Raw genomic sequence first — 16814 nt, 5'->3', positions numbered from 1 at the left:
TCTATTTTTCAAGAAGTGATATATATAACTGTTGTTAAAGATTTTAGCTAATATATAGTTCTTTACTATATAATTCCTAATCTTAAATAAATTACTATAACTTTTTTCTATATAAATATATTGTTGTAACGGAGGATCTACTATACAGGGTAGATAGCCTGTCAACTAGGTAAGGAAACGTGCTGCCATGCTCTATGAGATACATGGTCTAGAGGCGCTTACCAGGAAGTATATCAAAATTATCGGCGAGTCAATTGCCATTTTCAATGTGCTAGAGGCTACTAGAATGATATTTTCAAAACTCCTAGGTAACAGATGCTGGCTGCGTGGCTGTATCTATATAAAGCTTATGAAGGTGCTTGTGCTAGATGAAACAATATTCACATGTGATGGGATTTACCAGGGATTTGGGGAGGATCGCCCCTTTCATATAGAGTTAACGAGGATGATGGCAGATATCCACTCTGAGACCATATCCTCGCTTCGTTCTGAAGGTCAGGGAAGCCAAAACGAACAGATAATGTCACAGAAAGGTAAACAGATCAAATGCTCTAGAGATAGCTATCAGAGTGGGTCACTGACTGGGTGAAACCCTACAGTTGAGCCTTCAACTGAATATCCTGTTCCCGAAGAACAAGCCCTTGAGCCAGAATATCCCATTTAGGAAGAGGCGTTCCCCGAGCCAGAATACCCTATTGCTAAAGAACAGCCTTTCAACAAGATGATATCTGGACTTAGTGTCTCTATCACAGTGCTCCCCGAGGACATTTGTCTATATGTTAACTGGACACATTTGGGAATAGAAGAAAGGAGGCGAAGAAAGAAGATTCTCAAACAGAAACCTTCCGGTTCCACACCGTGATGGTACATACCCTTTCTTGAAGATTGGATCTTTCAGCAGGGCTCGAATGAGCGAGTACTTTATCCAATATAGACAGTACACAGTAATGTCGAGCGCTTCTCAAATATTCATCTTCACCTGATGGCTGTGACTATTAGACTATTAACTGGTCTCGTCAGAGGTCAACCAGAAACTATTACATGTCATTTTAGCTAAACTTGAACGCTTAACATAGAACATTGCACGTATATCCATGCGCAGTCTCTACATAACCCACAGTTGTAGCACTGCGGGGCAGCAAATTGCAATATAATCGTTTATCTAGTTTATCTTAGTCGCGCCCTAGACTGCCTTCCATATCATATCACAGTGGAGTTACTTTTACGACCACTAACTACCTGATACATTAAAAGTATACTAGTATACTCAAATATTCTACATATATTCCGTAGTATAGAGTGTATATATTACTGTAACTAATCCCTTGGCGGGGAGATTTAGAACACACCATCCCGTTTTAAGGGGCAAAACTGAGTGTGCCAAGATCTATATGTCCACAAGCGTTCAACACTAATCATAGTCACCAGTTATACGATGTGTATGGCTCTGTAGGGGCCACAGAGCATGCTTAGTAGTACTACGTATGCCGCGTTTGGTGTTGTCAAGCCGTTCGTGGCATAATGGTCTTTTTAATTGAAAGCGATCACCCCAGGGATCGATTCATCTATAGAAAAATTAATACCTATATTGATGATTCTGGTACTTGGCCTATGTTTGTAAGCTACGGTGTATCTATAATTTTAGAGTGACAGATTTAGCTTACTCTTAATAGATCCTAAGGAGAAGCCCACTAAACTTATACTGATGTTTGCCTTAGATTCCTAACAATCTGTAGCCCTTATCTTTTCTAAGAATTCTTAGATCTGATGAAAGCGACTCAGCCCTTTAAACAGTATAGCAAAAACTACGCGATATAATCGAGCATGAACAAGGAGGCTCCTGTGAGACAGGATTCATAGTTAAATATTCCAAGAAACCACCAGGGTGGGGCCACGCGGGAACGTCAAACATGGGCTAAACTAAGAGAAACTCGAGGGAGCCCTACAACATAATCATCCTATGGTGTAGGAATAGGGAGAGAGAGTTAGCAATGTAGCGGGAGGATAAATCCTGTCATTGAACACTGCCGAGAAAAGGGATGTTTGCCTATAGCTTTCTACACCTTTATTTTGCGGTAGAGGTTCGACTCAATTTCCAAAGTATTATTCGGCTTCTCGGTTTCGCTCGACGTGAGGGATGTCGCCGTAGGGAGACACAGGTAACAGGAGGAAGTGTGCAAGAGACAACGTAGTCAGATCTTTGGAAATAAACTGCAGGGGGCCTCATGATAGGTCCATTATGTAACCAAGACCTCTAATATCAGCCAACTAGACAGTCAATTTCCGTGGCAACTAGTGAAACTAAAACGGGTAGCAGAGACATATAGATCTTGAATATTGTTGAGGTCAGTGCTCTTACTATAATGAGATTATGTGTCCTCATAATTACAACATTTTCCGCAGTTGGGCAAACCGGTATGGTTACCGTGGGACTACAAGAAGTTACACAAGGGCTTTTCCAGCTGCAACAGTGCGAGTTACATTCCCGCCCTACTTACTTCTTTGTACCCACCTCCCATCCTTATTGTGTGTCCCGATCTAGAATTCATCGTTACTGCTAGCGGAATGGAAGGCTCTGGACTTTACGTTTAACGGTTCACTTACGCGACTGGTTGGTGACAAGCAGACCATTCAGACATCATATCCTACATAGCCTGTTCTTAGAAACGCCGAAGAGCAAGCTAAAAAGCCTTTCAAATCCCGGTACTACTAGGAAATTCAGGTAGTAGAGCTTCCTTAGCCAAGTACCAATTGACTGTCTGGGCTGTTCCGTTAGCTATCGTAGTAATGAACTCGGAAGAAATCCAGGCGTCATCACATCGCCACGAGTGCATGTTTCTTCACTTCATTATAGCGCCATCTAATAGTTTATGATTGACTTCGTGCGTCAACGTTGCAACCATACTCCATGTCTCTTCAAAACACAGGGCCGGACATACTATTTTAGGAAACCCGCGACCACAACACGGAAACCATAGGGATCCACCAAAAGAGATAAATAGAAGGTCATTCGCATCTAGAAATGCAAAATTCTGGTAATACAAGCTTATTTCACAGTGTCTGAACAACTATGGCTCCGCCGGAGGACAAAAAAATCTACAGAATTCGCTGTGCCAAGACAGCGAATCAAGTTCTGGAGCTGAACGATGGACAGATATGGAACCGCATCTCTTTGGCGTATGAACAGTATCGTGCTTAACTATATTAGACAAGTACCTGTTAACAATGTTAACTATATTAGACAAGTACCTGTTAACAATGTTACAGGAAAAGAGACACGGCCAAAGCGTCGCAGAAATGGAAAGTCTACAAGACTAGTAACAACGAGTATTACATGGATAACGAAGATGAAGATACTGCATACATATCTCCTCCCGGTATGTATAATTTTCTATTTGTTGAATGCAGGCAGAATCAAGCTATTAGTTTCTGTCACTGGACAACTCACTGTTAATTGAATCTCCTGCTAATTTTGTTCCTGTACAGCTGATCACAGTGACGGCCAACTATTTGCTTCGAATCTCAAGCCGGAGAAGAATGAAATATTGAGATGGCGATTAGCAGAAGACTCCGACGGCTCGTTCAAGTAAGTCCATAGAAAGAAAGTATTGAGGAGTACTAAATGAAGTTATAGGGTAGAAAATGTGGCATTTCGCAATAGAGTAGTGGACGTTGCGAATGACCCGGCCACGCCCGGGCCTGGCGACAAGGCCATTATTTACAAATCCAAAGATGCTCATTTTGAGAACCAGAGGTGGAATTTCGACCTGGTTGACTAAGAAGATCGACCAAGGTATGCTTTGTCCCTCCCTCCCCTTCCTTTGAAGCCACTCTTCCAGAGTGTAATATCTCAGTATGTCTAATTCAGGCCGCACCGTCATATCCGAAGCTTTAGGAAAGACTATGGGGACTGACTTATGGATCTGAAAGATTTCTATTTGGATTTGTGCCTTGGTGGAGGTTTTTTCCTCCTAGGTTTTCCCTCCACTATATTGCAAATGCAGAGGCACATTTTACTGCTACGTATTTAGTCTAATTGCAAATATTAACGGGTCTTCCTTGCTACTATGTTTCTCTGAAAGTATGCAACGTGTAAGTGGAAACGTTTCGATGGGAGTAAAAGAAACCTGTTGATAGTAGCTAGCGTCTTGGCAAGCGTGCGGGGATTTTAACCCCTGAGATTTTTCCCTTTCCTGTAACTATTCAGGCAAGACACTGCCCAATCTACGTCTTATCTCCTTTCAAATGCCATCTTCCCCTGGAATAACAACAAAACCCAAGGAGTAAATTAATGCTTATGTAGCAAGAGACATACTTTCCATGTAATATCGGCTGTTTCCATTAAAACTGTGTAACATTACTATGTCTATGTGCATTCTGGCATGTATTAGGCTACGAGACAGCGCATTGAGGATAAAGCGATAGGAACGTGTCACTGTTGTGAATTGAGGCTCGACCAGATAAACTATAGAGTATAGAGTAGACCTCGAAAGGATCCGTTCTGATCTGTACCCTGATCCGCCGGGTTAGCAAATGGGACAAACAGAAGAAATCTCGTGATAGCCGTCTCTTAGGCCAGCAGGCCCACCCGCCATTCGGCGTGTTTGGTCTGCCTCACTTCAACGTAAAATTTGAAGCTATTCAAGTTCCTATTAGAGTGGCACGGGTTCCCCGCTGGTCCCGATCCGAACCCGCCCCAACCCGGCCCGGGTGCGGGGAACCCGAGCGGGTTTTTCTTGGCATCATATAGTCAATTTTCTAGATTTTTATATAGATCTAGAATATATATATATATATATATATATTTAAAATATCAATTCTATATATATAGAATTAGTAGAGATATAGAGGTTTAAACATTTTTATACTTGACCTATTTAGGTAAGATCTGTGATTAATAAGCAGCACCTTACCTAATTAGCTTTAGCCGAGGCCTAGCGTTAATTCAAAAGAAGATTAATCGTTCTTTTTCTCATAGTGAACTTGGGGATTTATAAGGATGATGAACATTAGATTAATTGAAAAGCAATATGCTTCCATACAGAGTTTATTCTGTAGGTGAACTCGATAATTTACTTGATCGAGCCTTGATTCACAACAGCGATGATCCTAAACACCTTTATACAAGATGTAGGTGTTGTATCTAAAGTGGCGATCCAACGAAACATCAAACGTAGAGAAGGAAGAGAAAGAAAGAAAGAAAGAATTCTATCATATAGGAACTGTGGGATCTTGTGTTATAGGATCAGATTAACAGTGAATACAGCAGTCTTGGTGCCTCAGGCAGGGTTCGACATAGGCCATGATACGGGCGATCTAGGGAACACAACAGGACATTGATATTCTTATGGTCTTCATCGTCATTGTCCAAGAACATAGCCTCGCATGTAGAGCCTCATTAGATTCAGATCAAATATTGTATATAACACCTCGGACTGTTACAGTCATACGTGAATAATACAACCTCCTGAATAGGCCAACCAACAAATTGCCCGGATAGCCCACCTTATTATACAGAGTGACAGAATGTCCGAACCAACCAGATTAGCCAAAGTTTGAAGGGCCAACTACAAACGAAGAAACGATCTACCAGGGTGCAAATCAAATCTTGCGGCCAGTGTAATACTATGTACATACGTAAGACATTACAAAGGCAGTGAATAACCCCAAAAAACCCTACCGAGCGAGCGTTCAACTGTAAAAGATGAACGAGCTACTACTTTTTAAACAGCCTTTATTAAGACAATCCACCCCTTCTTCTCAAGATCGACAGTGCCATTTTCCCAGAAAAACTGCAATCCACCCCCTGGCTGTCCAAACGCCGGCTTAATCAGGCCCCCTGAAATATTGAAGGTCTGTGATACCCGCCACGTCCACAGACTGGGTCTGTCGGTAAATACATGATCGGGTGGAATAGATCTCCAGGCATAAGGAGTACCCCTAGGGGCTAGATACTGGCCATTCTGACCATCGCCAAACCGGTCAATTTCGTATCCCACAGGTAGGAGATATGTTTGGTTTGCGATGAAAATCTCGTTAACCCGTGAGCTACAATTGTAGACTGCGTACCCTTGTTCTTTGGGGTACTGATACTTGATTGTTGTCTTGTTGACGTACTTGTCGAGAAAGTGGTCAGGGCAAGAACCCGCAAACCGGTCATATCCGTTAAAGAGGGCGTTAAATTCAATATCGTCGGTTATGTTAAACTCCGCTGGCCCGAGGAGCTTATTATTGCACAGGCAGGAATCACACTTTGTGCTATTATCTGTGAAGTTGCTCTGCACTTCAGCACAAGATGTATTATTGCATAGATAGGGAAATTTGTCCTGTCCATTGTTAATAGAGTTTGTCGGTTGATAGAGTGGCTAGTTGATACTGCCAAAGAAGATTACCTGGACAACGTGCGCGAGAACTAGAGGGAGCAGCAGGAGGCTGATAAAGCTATACATTATGCGCTTGCTTTTCTTTAGGTCTGCCAATGTAGGTGGGCTGTTAGCAATAGTAGTACACGAGACATAGTGTAGCTTTTATACAGTGCTGACCCGCGCGTACTTACGTCACCATTATTAACCTGGCAGTCCGTTAACGTACTGTAGTTGATAAATAGAGCACTAGAACGTTCTATTTCCATGGTTATGTAATAGCTGTTAGTCCGTGCAATTTCAATAGTTCCAACCATGTTCATTGAGCCCAGAATGATGGTGTCTCATTGGCCCCTGGTGTCTCTTTTGACTTTAGGATGTGGTTTAATGGGGAAAGTCAGTGATAGTCCTAACTCTGGGTTTCACTTCCATAGCTATCTAAAAGCAGAACTTGCCATCACCAGTACCATTACAAACATAGAATTGGCTAGAAAAATAAATAAGAATAGTAAGAAATAGAGCACTTGTATTGGCTATTGCAGTATACGCGGCGACTATCTGATTGTTGTGGATATGTGTGGGTGGACGAAGGTTGGTGTACTGTTTTGTAGCCTCGAGTTATTCAACTACAATCGATATGTCATATGTGGCAGCTGAACGGACTTGGGTTCTCCAGCCCCTGGGAGCCTAAATTACGCAGGTATGAGTTGATGGCAAACACTCCCAAGGTTATTGCTTCGTATCATACTGCACGCGGTCAAAAATCTCTGTTTACATTCCAGTCTAGGGATAATAGAGAGCGTCATAATTTAAAAGTATACATCACTATGGCTGTTGTTGAGAAGTTTGGTCTTGCAATAGCAAGATTACACAAGATTCCCTATGGGATCCCTTATTCCGGCTGTCTCTGTGTTGAATTACGTTGAAGTAGTAGTCTAGAGCAAGGTAACAAAACATTCTCTACGGGATCCCTTGTTCCGGCTATCTTTGTGTTGAAATACGTCAACGCAAGTAGTATTCTAGAGCAAAGTTGTACCGGATTCCTCACAGGATCCCTTGTTCCGGCTGTCTCTATTGAATTATTTTGCCACAATGAGCTACGAGGTCCACTATCCTTCCATAATAGTGATATTATTAACACAGAGTGACAAATATGTATTGGCAAAGTATGGAAAACTACACCCCACTCAAGGCAATGAATAGTGAACAAGGATTACATGACCTCCACAGGTATATTGCTTAGCTTGTTTTATAACAAGGAATATCAAATATATTTCCATTCCTAATACCTAATATTCGAGACTTCAAATCGGCAGTTATGTCTCAGCTTGTGGACCGGCAAGGATTATTACATCCAGTCGGCAGACAAAGTAGGCAAGCTTATTCAACCAGCAAAAGATACGTCGCGCCGCGTTTGCATATGGAACTATATACTTGAAGTACACCATGTGCATAATTGAGCACTAATTATACTGACATTCATAAAGGGATAGTGAAAATAAAGCCTCGCAGAGGTGGACGGCTGAAAATATTAGGAGTGGTGATGAATGGGCTTTCCGGAACGCGGACACAAACGAGTATCTCGCTGGTGGAGGTCTGCTTCTTATATTGAAGTGAATCAATCTGCGGGCTAATCGGTGTTATAGTCGATGGGCTTGACCAGGATGCGAAAACCTCCCGACTTAGCCCCAAAGCTAATGAAGTATTAAGGTGGAAAGTGGAAAAAAGTAAACTAACACAGCCGTATAGTTCATGGAATACGCACTGAATAACCTATGCTAATAGAAGTATAGGATCATAAGCGTGGCTTTTGACAATATGGTGATTGATCTTAAGGGCTCCGATTATAAAAATGGAACGCCGATCATTTTTTGGACAAGTAACAAGGGTCAAAATCAGGAATGGCAGTTTATACCCGCATCATCTTAAGAATAAATTGTTTGGTATTCTGACCAGGACAGCAACTCTTGGTTTCTATGACGGCCTGATATGGGTTTTTTCCCTTTTGACCTAGGCTTCCCCCATATTGTTATGCAAATGCCGGGCCGTTCGGTGGCCACCTACTATGCCTATTGTTGTTAGTATGCTATTCAAATTCCGATGTCCTATTTTTAATTACCATAAAACCTATTGTATTCCTATAATCACGGTTAGGTCATTTTTAATGGCTAGTCACTGGTATCTTTCTTATCTTTGTTTTCTCTCTTCCCTTATATCTAAGTAGCAAGATATAGGCATGGCGAAGCGCGACAAAGGAATTCTGACATGTCACATACCTTCCCTGTGCGCGTCAGGACTGTGGGGAACTGCGGTCCAGGGGCACTAAACGCGAGAAAGGAGTACCCGTCCTCCATTTGCTGAATTGAGTTTCTGACAGCAGACAGCAGCTAACCCAGATGCTCTGAAAAAATCCATGTGATAATTTTCAGGACGGATTATTTCTCCAATATACCTTGTGAAGTAATATTCCCACTTAGATTATTCCTCCTGCTGTATAGGAGAGCCTTATGCGCAACTGCAGCTTCACATATGCAGATATGTCGCTTGTGTTTTACTTTACGGCACTGAGTTCTTGCTTAAAAATGTGGCATCGCGCGTGCGAATAACACAAACATGCCTTCTGATTGCATCTGATTTATCCTGAACACTAGTCATTCTCCTGTAACCGTGGCTCCGCGTGAGCGAATTACTTATTATTATAATTTTAATCAAGTTCAACACCCATATGGAGCCTTTGGCTATTATAGACACACACTCCTTGGTAGTGGCCTAGGGCCATTGCCTCTAGATGGTGTTTCGTGTGAATCTTATATTTTCCTGTGTTATGTGCCTCTAATACAATTATCTCGACACGTCGACGACTACTATGGCCGAACAGAATAAAGTCCAGAGCGATAGTAGACGTTTGCAAAACGTTGTGTTGCAGACAGTAATCCTGGTTGTATTCTACCAGTCGTGGAAAGTTTAGACAACTATGGTACACTGCTGTGTTTTGAAATTATACCGGATTCTGCGGATGGATGCATGCGGACATTTTTCATATCTATGAGACTGCCCTTAAGAACAATCAATCGCGAGATATATAAGATAATTATATAATAGTTGCTACTAATATGACGTTAACGTTACATGGCAACGTTTAAGACGTATTAAGGACCGTAACCCCTAACTTAACCTTGATTAGGTGCCTTATAATTGTGACGTGAATCAAACATTAGAGTTCGCACCAAAGGCTATATATATACTCAGCAAGTTGCAGACCCCAGTTTGCATACTCAATAATGGAATGGCTTATATCACTATAGGACCTGACCCTTCCAGCAAATGGAAGGCAGGGTATGCCGAGGGCAACTGTGGTATGTATCTTGTCACTCAGGCAAGGCTTGAGATATCGAAAAACCGTTCCTCGTAGTAAACTCCGGATTTGATATTGCCGCAGATGTTTTCGGACAGGTGTTGTAAAGATATATTAAAGCAAAGTTTTCGTGTAAATGTCTCTACTACATTTAGCCGCATGTGATTTTGTTCCCTAAGGCACAGTTAACTGAATGGATGCCGTCTTAGATTACATATAAACTGTACTCTATTTTTTACTTTAGTACCTTGGGAAAAGCTATGTTATCATGCAGCCTGTAAGAAACTTGTTGTCTATTTCCACAGTTAGTATGGAATCAGAGAAAATAGCACTCCTCATTAAAGCAGCACTAACATCATGGCTCGTTTTAGCGTTGGCCTCCCATTATTATCAAACTTAATTTCCGGCAAATGGCAGGGATGCCGCCCGGGCCGACCCTGGTTCGTAAAGAAAAGCTTGTCCCACATATAACGTAATCAACAGGGTCAACTATGCAACGGTTTAATGCAACAGATTCTCCGATCCGTAAGCCAAAATGAAAATTTTTGTTGCATTCAACACAACATTGTCCTCTCGCACTAGCATTTGATGCAGCCGCTACTTGTAATTTAGCTTCCCGGACTAAGACAACCGTACTCAGATAGCTTGATGGAATTAGTCCACGATTAGAAACACGCGCCAATAGTCATAAGACTAACTTGATTGAAGGCGAATCACTTTTCAAGCGGCTCTTTGATGCAGATAAACGGGGATTCCCAATTCGGCCGGAGTTTATATGTGGAATGATTCAAATACTTCTCCGCATGCGCTTACAGGATCCTCCTGCAGTTCTTGGTATTAATTGACCTTATACGTTTTTTAAACGCTATGCTAGACTACGTACACAATTCAAAAAACTAATGACCTACAAAAGGCAAAACAGGAGAATCCAAAGGCTATAAAACCTTCCGTTTCAGACCGTACAAGCAGCAATTTAAGGATACGGTATACATGAAGATGATACCTGTAATTTTGATGAGATTGGCTTTGCAATGGGACTCTGCTGTGCTTCTAGGTAAATACTGCAGTTTAGCGAGCGACCATGCAGAGTTATTCAGGGCAACTGCTAATGGATTACAATAATTGAAACAGTAAGTTCAAAAGGTGAACATATACCACCAGTTATTGTACCTGAAGCAAGATGCCTGGTTCCAAGAGCCAAAGCTTGCTAAAGACTGGTAGATTGCAGCTAGCAAGAATGGCTGGACAACTCCAAAAGTAGGTTTCCGCTGGCTAAATGGTGCTATTGTTCATTAGCACGGGGTACCGTCCATTCGAACCGGCCACTCGAGGTCTGTCTGCGTACAGAAGGATATGCTAGAAAGCGACATGGACGTCCGCACGCGACCCTCGGACAGCAAGAGCTAAAACCTAAAGACGATATTCTCGATCAGTTTGTGTTCTGCCAGGAGGTTTGCGAAGTGGATGGGATTCAGGTTAACGTGGAAAAACAACTCTCGGACAGGATTCTACGATACCGAATGAGGCATGGGGGTGAAATTGGGGTTTGAACAGATCACCAAGCCGTACGGTCTCCGTTACAAAGCAGCTAAAAATTTAAGAACGGCCGTGAGTAATCCTCCTTCTCAAGGTCCGCTTGAATCATCATTGCCCATTCGTTTGTTGCGTCACTGATTCTGCGTATCCGCGTTCGATAGGTACACTAGGCAAGGGTCTGTAACACCTTACTACTCGAGTGAAGAATCCTAGTATTGAGTTTACTCTAGAATGGGTGAATTAGTACAGACTACAAAAAGAGAGATTAATTTAGGCATTCTTGGTGCAGTCAGTATATGGAGAATCAATAGACATGTAAATTTGTCCGTTATAGATGATATACTGGCGACAAGTGTCGTACCGAGCTAAGGCAATTAAGTCCTCATCGTTTTAGGCCAGGTTTCTCGTTCGCCGCCAATCCATCTATCTATTCGGATAGGTTCTTCTTGCAAGCCCGAGGAAATCCTGGCCAGCGATCTTTTTACTACTTTCTTCGTATCACCCCCATCCTCTTTTATATAAGTCTGAAAGAGCATCTTCACATCTTCCCCACTTTCAAAAATCGCATTGAAGACCTTATCTGTTTAGTGTATTGGCGTTGGATAATACAAGTTCTATTCATGCTCGTAGTTACCTACAATAAACAAGTAGTTTCAGAATAGCTTTGCCAAACGAATGTCAGATTAATACAACTCGTAAGACCCCTGCATTTGCACGAAGGCACGGGAAAACCCACTTTACTAGGGAAAAAAAAAAACCATACCAGGGCCTTACAAATGTTCAAAAACACAGCGCATGCAAGGTGGGCAGCGTGTCTTATCTAGATACACAGCGTACCGAGAGAGCCGGGAAACGAAGGTCACTTGCAGGTAATGTAAAGGCGTCAATGTTGCCACGGCACCCCTTGTCCCTAAACTGTACTTAGTTATACAATAGCATATACACAGGACTGTGCCATATTTATAAACAAAGCAATCATCGCCTTCGTCAATCATTGCTGACCCAAGATGATATTGCCGTTTATGTATTAGCGCAATTATTATACCATGCACGTACAGAGGCAGATCTAAGTTCGTGCAAATACCAGTATATGTCGGTGTATTTTCACCCTTATAATTAATATCATAGAATGGGACGACCTATAGCCATAACCATGTTACAGACTGGGTATTGAATAACTGTGTGTAGTAATTAGAGCGACAAGTACTACTTGATGACCTTTCGCAGCGGCAGATAAAGCCAAAATGGCAAGTGATAGTGCGGATATTTTTGAGTGAAGCATTGTTACTGTTATTTGTAAGGCTAGTATACTGCTGCAACTTAGATAGTAAAAAATAGTCACTAATAGAAACAGAAAGGTTATTGTGTTATTTGTATAAGCAATCACAAGGGAATCCAATGTATTACCTTTGCAACTTCGACTGTGAACTTGATAGCCCTGATGCATTTATTGACAAGCTGCATCCCTGTTTCATTACTAGTATGCGGATAAGGTAACCCAATACAAGAGTAATTATCATAGACAAGCTGTTTTCGGTTATATGATAAAGCCTTTCTATTTGGAACAAGCCGAAAACAATTGCTCTTTCCCGTAATATCTATAATTATTTGTCCGTCTTGTAGGAGCAGTGCCAATGGTATGAACTACAAAGTATAGGTCTACGGTTTCATAAGATATCATTTATTCATTTAAACCATGTAAAAAAGCCAACTTTTATAACCGGGCAAGGAGTGCAGAGATTAAGGTTAAACTGAAAGGACCACGATGTAAGAAGATAATTTGTTTTACTCCAGTATACATAATTCTCTTAAAATATTACACTTACTAAAATGGAGGCAGTCAAGAAATGGAGAGCATTGAGATGTTTAACAGATCTAGGTTTAGACCAAGTGCCGTAGCTATCTAAGCTATGGCCTCGCTAAAATCTGCAATGGGGTTAAGTCCTGCCTAGTCCGTGAACCGTTTTCTGGCAGGTTCCCACTATAGATTTAGGTCATCGGTTTGTCGCATAACCATGGCTTAGCCCGCTATGAAACATGTCACCTTTAGCATTTCGATTACAGTTTCAATCGCTGGGTTCAACTCTTTAGGCAAAACGGCAAAATGTATAAATTGGAATTTCTACCATTGTGATGTTTTATTTAATTATCTTTTACTAAGATCTGGCGACTTTAATGCCACTATCTGAAAGTTCGGCATAGTAGAAACGTTGCGTAATTTAAGGAGGAAATTACTCGGCAATGAGATTTTCTTATTATCAGTTGTAGAGAGTAAAAATATAGTAACAGGATTACCCTTATGTAAATCAGTTTCTGCATATATTGGATAGTGAGTAATCGTACGATATCCCAAAGCCATGGTCCAGACAAAACTCTCAATACGTCATATATAACACTTCATGCAACATTAGATTGAACAACTAGAGTTTGACAGACCGGAAATAGCAGGAGACCGGCTCTACGCAGTTATCTATGACGATTACCATATCAGTTTATTGGAAACAGCATTGCAACTTAAGTAGATAAATAAGGCTTTTAGGCTCACAGCTGAGGTTATACATATCGTCTTGTATTCTCTTATCGTTTGCCCGTACATCTATTCTTTTTATTTTTCTTCTAATTAACTATTCGGACAAGATCTGACTTGACTTATCTCTACAGATCGTTCTATTATAAGCAGCCAGAATGCTTTACTCTCAAATTCCTGCCCTGGCGCTTGCCATTCTACCTTTGGCTACCACTACCAAGCCTTATACTGCCTATGGAGAATGTGTAAGAGAACATCCTTGTATATTACCCAAGGACTAATGGAGCCAATAACAATAGTTCACTCTATATAGTCAACCCGGAATATGGTTATCCTTAAGATCCTGAATTTGGTGGCTGTACAAACATAGACCGGCCTTTGTAGGTACACCTCTATCTCCATAGCATAATATTTATACTGATATGTGTCAGGCAACATCACCTTGGATCGGCAATTACTTCTAGAGGCTACTACTGTGATGTCTACAGGCACGGATAAAATAACCCACTAAAAACAAAACTAACACTATCCTAGCCATCGAGATTGCTATGGCTTTATTAAAAGAGTTGAGGGACATCAGGTCAATCTTCTGAGTCTTGACCCCCTCTCTGTGAGATGTTATGAGAACTACGAATAGGGGTTTATTGTTTACCCTAGGTGGAATTTATTTCCCAAGGCCCTGTTCTGGTTTTTCCCCGGTCGACCAGGTTTTCCCATGTCCTTTGAGCAAATGCAGGGGCCTTACAACATCTTCGATTATACAGTTACGCTAACTAGTAACATTTAATATTCATAACATATGTTTCTTATCACACTTTATTTCTATAATGCTCAGGTGTCACTTTTTGAGAGGGGGAGAAGGAAGGAGGGGGTGGAAAGATTTTGTGTAGCGGAAGAATAATAATTTAAGCTGTACAACTATATCTTCTATTCAAGACACATCTCAAATTCTATTCACGATAAAAATTGGTAGTGATTCTCATACATCCTTCTGCTGCCCATTTAACGCAACTTTTCTGAATGAGCTAAGCATATACACTGTCCTAAGAGTCTTTATATCCTAAATCACCTAGCCTAGTTCCAGATGAGGTATACCAATTCGATCCGACCGCCGCTCTCCACCCAAGTGAATCCCCTCGATACCCTGGGACATACATATGGGTTTTATGGTACGATGGGGTCTGGACTTGGGAATCGCGTGTATGGCTTTACTTAATAATGGACCATTTAACAGGGTTCTAAGTCGACTTGCTGATATATCGCCTTGCCATTGTGTAGAATGGGGTATACAGAGAGGCTTTAACTGGTAAAATACCAGAATATTCCGCTGTTTGTCCTAAACTCCTAGATGTATAGACCGACAATATGCAGATATAAAAGTCTGACCGAGTGGTGACTTTCTTTAATAATAATAGAGGTCGAGATGTTAAGAGTCTTTCTTCTGTTAAAGAGATAGAAGAGCACTGCTTCTCTACCATTGATAGAAATACTATTATAGGTAGAGTTGCACGCGGGTCGGGTTTTTGATAGGTCTCCCCGCACCTGACCCAAAACCCGCTAGGTTTAGGCCTCCCCCGACCCGCGGGTTCTCCGCCAATACTAGGCTAAACCTAACTAGGTAAGGTGTTGCTTATTAATTATAGACCTTACCTAAGCGGCTGTAACTAACGTAATCCACGGCCGAGCCGGCACTACGGCCGAGCCGGCAGGTTTTCAAACTATCTACCAGTATTTGAAGCTTTTCAACAACAAACGCCATTAAATTTGACTCATTAAAAATATAAAAAAATAGCTAGTTATTAGGGCAATTTCGAATAGTATATCCAATGATCCCACAGCCGCTGCAGCGTTGAGGGGCCCGTCGTCGAGGCACAGATATAGGTTGCTCAGGCTGCTTATTAAACTGTGTATTAAGCTGCTGAACGCGATTTTCTCCTTTCTGTATTATTAAAAGGCTATCGTTCCCTATTATAGTACGTTTCCTAGCTTTTTTCTTATATTTCCGCTCGTTCTTAGCTTGTACAGCCTTGATTTCTTGTTATAAGAGAAGATTGGTATATATAGCCATTTACGCAGCTTTTTCAAGGTGTTGAATATGAGCAATTGGACTACTAGAAAGTTTCTGCTTTGTATTAAGACTATTCTATAGACTGCGGATCTTCCGGTCTAGCTGACGGGTATTCTAAGGAGTTTAAAAAGCAGAGGAAATTGAGCCTTCAGCTAGTAGTGGTATTGGTATACATAGTTAAAAGTTTAGCTTTGAAAGAACACACTCTTGATTAAATAACTTAAGTCCTGCTTCTACAAAACCACTGCAGATCTTCTCTGAAGTAAATACTTTAGTGCGCGTATCTGGATATAGAGATAGAAAATCTTCTTTATCAATATAATTATTGCCGGCAACTATATATTCTTCAAGGAGCTTTCTATATACAAGTTTAAGTGGGCCAAAAATACCAATATCAAGCGGTTGAAGAAGCTGTGAAGCATGCGCAGGCATACAGAGACAGATAATAGTATTCTGCTTACAGAAGTCATCGAAATCAGTAGTCAGATAGCTGCTATAGCTATCAAGAATAAGTAGTCGTTTAGCACCGGTTATATAGCGCTTAGAGCAGGGTTTAAATATATCTCTTAACCAGCAAAAACCTATTTAATCTGTTATCCAGCTATTTTTACTGGTTGTAATCCACCAGTCTTTAGTAAACTTAGGTTCTTGGAACCAGACAGCTTATTGATAGCTTGCTTTAAGTATAATAACTGGCAGTATATATATACCTTTTAAATTGACTGTTTCAATGATTGTAACCTATTTACGATTACCTTGGATAACTCTGTATAGTCGCTCACTACGCTCAACAGCAGTAATTACTTTAGAAGTAGAGCAGAGACCCATTACAAAGCCAGTCTTATCAAAATTCCAGATATTATCTTTATATATACTATATTCTTCAATAGCTGCTTGAACAGTCTTAAACCAAGGTAATATAACTCTTGGATCTTCCTGCTTTACACGCTAATAGATTATTCGTCT

General features: G+C 41.1%; 2 protein-coding genes across 2 annotated transcripts; one reads left to right on the top strand and one right to left on the bottom strand.

Annotated features, from left to right (window-relative positions):
* Positions 1–3070: 3070 nt before the first annotated feature.
* BDV27DRAFT_155899 (uncharacterized protein) lies at positions 3071–3779 on the top strand (the record flags this gene model as incomplete). Its single annotated transcript, XM_032072232.1, has 4 exons — positions 3071–3177; positions 3268–3377; positions 3487–3586; positions 3635–3779. The coding sequence occupies 4 exons, from the start codon at positions 3071–3073 to the stop codon at positions 3777–3779; spliced, it is 462 nt and encodes a 153-aa protein (XP_031929598.1).
* Positions 3780–5723: 1944 nt separating this feature from the next.
* On the bottom strand, positions 5724–6449 carry BDV27DRAFT_155898 (TNT domain-containing protein; the record flags this gene model as incomplete). The annotated part of the gene is made up of 2 exons (XM_032072231.1): positions 5724–6326; positions 6393–6449. 2 exons carry the CDS (start codon positions 6447–6449, stop codon positions 5724–5726), a joined length of 660 nt encoding a protein of 219 aa, XP_031929597.1.
* Positions 6450–16814: the final 10365 nt, after the last annotated feature.

Source organism: Aspergillus caelatus (assembly GCF_009193585.1).
Source record: "Aspergillus caelatus strain CBS 763.97 unplaced genomic scaffold BDV27scaffold_50, whole genome shotgun sequence".
Taxonomy (NCBI): domain Eukaryota; kingdom Fungi; phylum Ascomycota; class Eurotiomycetes; order Eurotiales; family Aspergillaceae; genus Aspergillus; species Aspergillus caelatus.
The sequence above is the reverse complement of the archived record's forward strand: the minus strand, read 5'-3'. Positions and strand labels throughout refer to the sequence as shown.